The sequence below is a fragment of the Phalacrocorax carbo genome, chromosome 1 (genome assembly GCF_963921805.1).
Source record: "Phalacrocorax carbo chromosome 1, bPhaCar2.1, whole genome shotgun sequence".
Taxonomy (NCBI): Eukaryota; Metazoa; Chordata; class Aves; order Suliformes; family Phalacrocoracidae; genus Phalacrocorax; species Phalacrocorax carbo.
This window is the reverse complement of record NC_087513.1, coordinates 48425212-48432398: the sequence shown is the minus strand read 5'-3', so window position 1 is coordinate 48432398 and position 7187 is coordinate 48425212. Positions and strand designations below refer to the sequence as shown.

The 7187-nt window shown below is 47.4% G+C and overlaps 1 protein-coding gene across 2 annotated transcripts in view; it reads left to right on the top strand.

Moving 5' to 3' along the window:
* Positions 1-4076: 4076 nt before the first annotated feature.
* The window catches only part of KITLG (KIT ligand), a 53980-nt gene continuing 50869 nt past the window's right edge, over positions 4077-7187 (top strand). Inside the window, exon 1 of one of the 2 annotated variants that reach the window (XM_064450569.1) lies at positions 4077-4266. In XM_064450569.1, coding sequence (XP_064306639.1) covers positions 4252-4266 — 15 coding nt within the window. In that variant the 5' untranslated portion in view covers positions 4077-4251. The remainder of the gene's footprint in view (positions 4267-7187) is intronic. The other variant, XM_064450565.1, reaches the window with a different exon arrangement.

The window sequence follows — 7187 nt, the reverse complement described above, 5'->3', positions numbered from 1 at the left end:
TATCTAGACAGCTTTCAGAGCGCACAGGTTTTTTTTTTTAAAAAAGCATCATAACGAGTTACAGAGCTACTCATGCTGTCATTTCAATAAATAACTGAATTTCAATTCAATATTTTTTTTTTTAATTTGGAGGTATCCACCAGAATATTGCTTTTGCCCTCAGCTGGTCTGCCAATCAGTCTACTGAATGAACTGGCCAGTTAGTGATTTTACTATATAATAGCTTTGGTATCCCTAAAATCCCAGTCTGTACTAATATACTACGAATGAAACAGTTACACAGAAACTGCTTTTCACAAATTAATCTTTAGAGTCAGATCATGTGAATGAAAAAATGCACCTGAATCCTGTGCTTTCATGGTACTCAGTGAAATAAAAATGGCTCCACAGTGGTGTAAGTGTCCCCATGGACCTAAGCCTTGAGTCGTTCACTTACTTGCTGATTAGTAATATTGAATAACCACAAAAGTTCTCCCTGTAATTTGTATAAAGCACAAAGGATATATGGTGCTTAAAAGAAACCAACAGTCACTTTAGTAACTGTTAAGCATAAGAAGGTTCAATTAGAAATTCAAAATATGTACTTTGATCCAATATTAAAGTATTAATACTTAGTTGTGGTTGTGCTCCAAGATTAGAATATATGACTTCTCAATCACAGAATAACACCTAGTACATTTTGTGGTATTGAAGATAGGGAAGATCTCTTAAGGAGATAGTTATGTCAATGTACTTTCTCAATATCAAAGTAATTAATGTAATTTTCTGTAGATCTTGCAAGTTTGCAAGGTTTTTCTTTTCTGTAGAGAACTGATTCCCTCATGATCAAGTACTTCTGTGAATAAAACCTGAAGAAACTTTGAGTTTCTTGACTCAATATCCTCAGTTCTCTTATTTTTTTATTTCTGTGCCTGAAGTAGGTTAAGAAAGCTTGTACCTATTACTCTATGTCCTTAAAAAAGACCAGAGGGAGAGGAGTTAACTGGGCTAATGCTACAGACTGGGCCTCTGTGGCAGCAAAGGCCTTCACACACTCAGAGTCTGTAACAGATCAGATGGGATTAGTGTGTTATCTTTCTAATACCTGCACACTGGTGTTTGCCTTCATGGCTTAGATGGTTTCATAGGAGAAATTTTTCAATATTCCAAGCTGGTATAGAGCACTTTTTAACCCAGCAACCTCAGTGGCTGAGGCTGGATCTCATTCTGCATGTTCTTGAATTTCAGCTGTTCCAGGCAGCAGCCAAGCTATCGACATGCTGAGTGGGGTCACTCTTCTCATGGCTGGAACTATAGAAAGCATAGCAGATACTCTATAAATTTCCAGAATAAACAGCACTTAACAGCCATTTCTCACCTGCAGAAGATGGTGAGACTCTTCCACCCAAACTAGACTGGAAAGTGTTCATTTATGCTTCAGTTGTCGCTATTTCCATATACACAGAACAGTATTCGTGGTGAAGGACAATCCTGCTCAGTGGGTGGAACCAAATCCTGTGAAGAGCTGGGATGACCAACACTGTTTTCCATAGCTTCCTTGTGAAGAAACAGGTTTTCACAGGACTATGACAGGAGCCTGTGTTCACCCTCAAGCATTTAGAAATGCAAATGAGGTAGGCCATAAAAGACTACATGCGGTTTTCAGCTGTGCTTTGGAAACATACCACTCAATGCGCTAACGGTCCATGGCTAACCAGTTCTCATCTGGTAAATCAGAAGTTGGTGCTACATTGGAAATGGGCAAGACTAATAAATCCATGCTTTCTTATGGGTAATAAACATAAGTTATTAATGAGTCTAAACTATTAAATTCTGAATTTTGTAGAAAAGATTTCCCAAACCATACTGAGGTCAATGTCAGCAGTTGCACTTGCAAATTGTCACATTGAGTAAGATATGAAAAGGGCATTATTCAACCATAGCTGGACTTGGTTAAACACAAAGGCAGGTTCGAGAAGTCAGATCAGGGATGGAGAGAAATGGTGCATGATGCCAGGGTGGCAAAGACACTTAATTAGGCCCAAGAGTCTTATCCGCTCTGCACAACTATCAGTAAGGTAACTAGACGCAGGGCATCGACTAAAGCTTTCCTGTCATGTCTAATGGTGGACTGTGATGGAGCTTAAGACAGAGAAGACCAGAAGTGTTTTCCATAAGGTAGGTAACTGCTATGACAGACTGCTCTTTCACACCTTCCAGGGCTTCTCCCTAGGAGACTAAACTTGTCATCTGTTCTAAGGAGGACATATGCCATAACATTTTAATTTCCTGGCCCTATTTGCTAAATGTGCAGGCTGCAGAAGCAGTATTGGTTGATCACCGCTAGGTAATACATGAAATATCCTTTCAGTGAGTGTGGTCCTTGATTTTCCTGTTGTCCCTTTCACTGCTTGTCTGTTGCTTGAATCATAGCCTTTTAGAGGAAGAGACTATTACAACATGCATATAAAACAGTCTGACAAAGCTCAGAGGTTAACACAAGAACTCCAGGGTAATTCAAGACAGTAATAATCAAGAAATGCAAAAAACTCTAAAGAATCCATCAGCAGTGTCATGCTGTAAAAGAAAATTATCAGCCCATTTTTCTGGATTGGATGCAGAGGCACAAAGAGATAAGATGTTTATCTGCCCTATACTGAAACACAAATATATAGTGGAGCTGGGGATGGGTTCAAAATCTTTCTGTACCTGAACAGCTCATCTTTACTTTGGCAGAAACCTAGTCTTTTGAAAACTTGCCATTTAATTCTAGGTTAAAACTAGACAAGCTTTTCTAATGAAATATCTGACTGTATACTCTGAGTGTATCTAACCTCCCTTAGGAAGTGACCATTGACTCTGGCAGACTGTTCTTTCTTCATTCTGCGTTAACGTGCTTTTTAAACGTCACCAAAGATTGCTGTCTCAGGAAATGCTAGTTCCATAAACTGCTCTTCTTTCCATTTAACACAGGCTCAAGATTTAGCTTGTGTTAACCTGGCAGCTGTCTCCTCTGAAGAGGACTCAAATTCTGTTGCTACTGCTGGGATGGATTTGCCAGCAAGACTCCACGCAGTAAAAATTGTCGTTTTTCCACACCCAACACTTGTATTTTATTTACACAGTATGCAAATTGCAACAGCATGTTAACAGACCTGCAGGATCACCTTTACAAAAGCATTAGGAGGCACTGCTTAACAACTTTTCTGTGGCTGGAGCAGGTAAAAGGAGTTTTCAAGCTCTGGTTGAAATGCTTATTCCAGTGCCTAACTTGCATTCGCCGATTATGGAAAGGCAGCAGTGAAATGGAAATCGCAAATCCGGAGTCGCCTCCCGGGCGTGCACGCCGCTGCCGCAGCTAGGTGCTGCCCTGAAAATACCGGGCACTTGCCGGGAGCTCCGCCAGCCCTCCGAGCCCGCTGCCCCCGGGCCCCGCCGGGAGGGACCCCGCCTTCTCACCGGCCTGGCTGGGGGGGGCCCAACCCAAGGGCTTGGCTCGGCGCCGGCAGCCGAACTGACCCCGAGCGCGGCGGCGGCGGCGGCGGGGGGCTCCCCTGTGCGTTGCCAGAGCCCACCGCGGAGGAGGCCGGAGACCCCCGCCCCGCCCCGCCCCGCCCCTGGAGTCGGCTGGGGTCGCTCCTCCCGCTCACTGCCGAGACCCCTGGCATCGGGCGGGAGAAGCCCTCCGCCACCCTCAGCGCCGGGGGCCCATACCGGGCGCCCCCCGACCCGCATCCGCCGCGGCTCCCCGCGGCCCCCCGCATCCGCCTGCCGCTCCCCCGCGGCGGCCGGCCCGCGGCCCCGCTTCCCTCCTGCGCTGGGACGGGGCAGGCTCGCCTTGTTCCTGCCTCCAACTTCCCCTAAGTTTACTCGGGTTTCCCCCTCCCCGCGGGGTCTGCCTGGGCTCCCGGTCCTGCGGGAGGGAGGCAGGGAGGGAGCGAGGGAGGGAGGCAGGGAGGGAGTGAGTGAGGGAGGGGAAAGGCGTGTCTTGCCTGGGCTGCCGCTGCCGCCGCCGCTGCTGGAGGCAGATCGGAGATATAAAAGACCTGGCCGGGCGCCTGCTGTGGCTCCAGTCAGTGCGGGCGCTCAGGCTGCGGGGAGCGGGGCGCGCAGAGGGGCGGGGGACGCGGGGCAGGCGGAGGCAGCGCGGGGCTCGCCGTGGGCAACCCCAATGCGTGGACTATCCGCTGCTGCATTATGCTGGAGCTACAGTTCCGCTGAAGGGAGTTTGGACGCGGCCGGCTGGGCTGGACTGCAGCGCTGCCGTTCCTTATGAAGAAGGCACAAGTGAGTGAGGCCGGGCGGCGGGGGCGAGGAGCGAGGGGCGGCCGGACCCACCTGCCGGCCAGGGCTGGACGGCGGCTCCCCGGCGGGGCAGGTCCGCTGCGGGGCGGGGGGCTGCTGGGGCGGAGGGGGGGAGGCGCGGGTCGGGGGCGGTCGCCGGGCGGGGGGCTCACCTCCGTGAGGGTATTCCGCGGGGGGCGGTGGCTCCCGGGCGACCCGAGAGGTGAGCGGCGCCGGCGGCGGGAGCTGCTGCCGGTGATGAGCGATTTGGGGGAGCGGGGTTCGGGGAGATAGCAATTACTGCCTGGTCTTGCCCTCGGCGCCCGCGACCCGCGGAAAAGTTGCAGCAAGGGGCCGGATCGGCGGCTGAGCCGTGGGAGGTCTCAGAAGGCGCTTGGAAAAATTGCCTTAATAAATCAGTTGCCTGCGTTACGCTGACGAGCCGAGTGCGAAAACATGAAATAATCGGAGGCAGCAGTGCCGTGGCCGCCGTGCTCAGTGGCTCCATTCAGCCGCTCCAGCCTGCGGGCCGGGGGGGTGTTGCGGGTAGCCCCCGGCATCCCGCCCCTCGCCCTCCCTCAGCCACCGCTGTGGCGGTCCCTGCCTCTATTTCGCCAAGTTCTGTAGCGATTGCAATCTCTGTGCTATGCATTTTTTTAAAAGGAAGGATGGGGACAGACACGAGTGGAAAAATCATCTCGCAACAAGAAGCAGCTCAGGGAAACTCTAAAGAGAAAAAGTTTAAGCCTTGACTTTGCAAGGTGCCGGTACCCTCCATCCTGGCCGACCTCAGCGAGAGCCAGGGCTCCTCAGAGCCGAGGCTGAGCTCTGAGAGGGAGCAATGCACACCCACACACCGCTGGTCCTGTGCTGGGGCTTTTGCCTTCCCCTCCACTGCTTGGGTAGAAGCGAGATACTTTTTGCCTTCCTCTATTTCTCGGCAATTGCTGGGTCGCCACGGCACCAGTAGCCTGAAGACGCTTCAGCGTACAGTCATTAGAAAAGACATAAAATATGTTTTTTTAAAAAAAGGGAGTGGGAGAGGGCAAAGGACCTGGCTGAAGTTTTTTGGGCAGTTAAATAGTTTTTCAAGAGATGACAGGAATTAGAAATACTCACTTTCTGAAATAGTTAAATCTCAGCTGGCCAAAGCACTGGAGAATGTACCCATGCTTCAGGAGTTCTAACTTGGAGACTTAATTTTCATGATGCTGAAGTACAGTGAGGTTTTATCTTAAATGATCAGTTCTGAGTTCTAACAGCGTGTATCCATTGCTGTTATTCCCTTTAGATGACTAAAGATGCCTTGCACCTCACAGCTGTTGTTTCAGACCTTTTATGCAAACTTGGTCAAATATGCTGAATAGATTATTAGTTGGGAAGGGTCTCTCAAAGTGTGAGAGCCACATTTACGTGTGCTTCGTTGTATGCATTCATTTAATATCAAGGTGGATAGCAATAAAGTAATGAAATGTTATCCTAGCCCACAGAGGCATACACGTAGGGCTGTTTCTTCAGAGAAGAAAAAACTGTTCAGCAAACAAATGAGGATTTATGAGTGCAAGCGGTCAAGTATATTATTTCATATGAACTGTAAACTTCTAAAACCAACAGAGCACTTCACATGAGCTAGGCAGGAATAATCCCTCTCTCCCAATAAACCGGGAAAGACAGACAGTCTTGGCATTCAGGACCATATGGCTTGACTCAGGGGCTCACGAGCTGTAGCCTGTGGAACAGCTTCTTGTCATGGTGGTGAAGCATCTGTCAGCCTTCAAGCAGTTATGCTTCCTGATTTTTGGAGACAGTGACAGACTCTTAGCTCTCCAAAGGTTTGTTTCCTTCATTTTAAGGATTAGCAAACAAATGTGATACCAAACCATTAATAATTCTGAGGGGATCAGAGCAGGAGATAGTTCGAGAAAGGCTTTCCACTACAACTGTGAAGACCTTTGTGCAAAGAGAGTAAATGAAGTGGATACAAGAAGGAGGAATTAAGGACATTGTGGGACTCAGCACATTAAAGTAAATTCTAATCTTTATGCTCTCCTGTGGCTACTTTTGCCATTGTCTAGACTGGTAACTGGCATAGTAGAAAGAACAGGATTGGGAAGCCAGGAAAGAAGTTAACGTTTCTTATAATAAACTATTCTGCAATAGACGTAGTACAGAAAGTGAGAATCACTACGTCACGGAGCCCTGAAAACACTTAGTAATACCTGGATAGTTGCTAAAATAAATCAGGGATTTTGATGTTTGAGGTAATGTTACACAGGGATAATATATAACTAGTGCAGCTGAAGGAGTAGCTGCATCACATGTCAGTGCAATGGAAGTGCTGAAAGAGAAGAGTCGTGCTGAATGCTAGACTGGAAGTGAGCAGGCTGGCCAGTTTATTTAAATCAGTCTTAAACTGAGAAACCACAAGAACTGCAGAAGCACGTTCCCCAACACTGTCAGTCCTAGAAGGATTGCTTCTGAAACTATACAGTTTGATAAATATATAACATACCAACACCTCCTGGATATTTTTGTTAAGTAATGATGCCTGTAAAAATGTGATTAAACATTTAGGATCCAGTCATACAAATCCTTTTTCAATGGGATTATTTCCATGAATTAATCTTATTGAAGGATTACTTGTATGAGAGGATTTGTATACTTAGTAATTAAAACTATTATCAGGAGTGAGTTTATGTCATTTTGCATGCTAATATTACAACAAATATCACGATTGTCTGGACAGCCTTTTACATTTTGAAATAAACAGGATGAGTGCTGCTAGTGTGATACAATCTTGCAAAAACATGTAGCAGATTTCTGATGTGCTTGTTCTTTGATTTTAAGACAATCTAAATAGGATTAAGTTATGAAGAAATATGCTGCAAGGAGGGGTCCACCCAGGGGGCTAGGTCAGAAGGCTG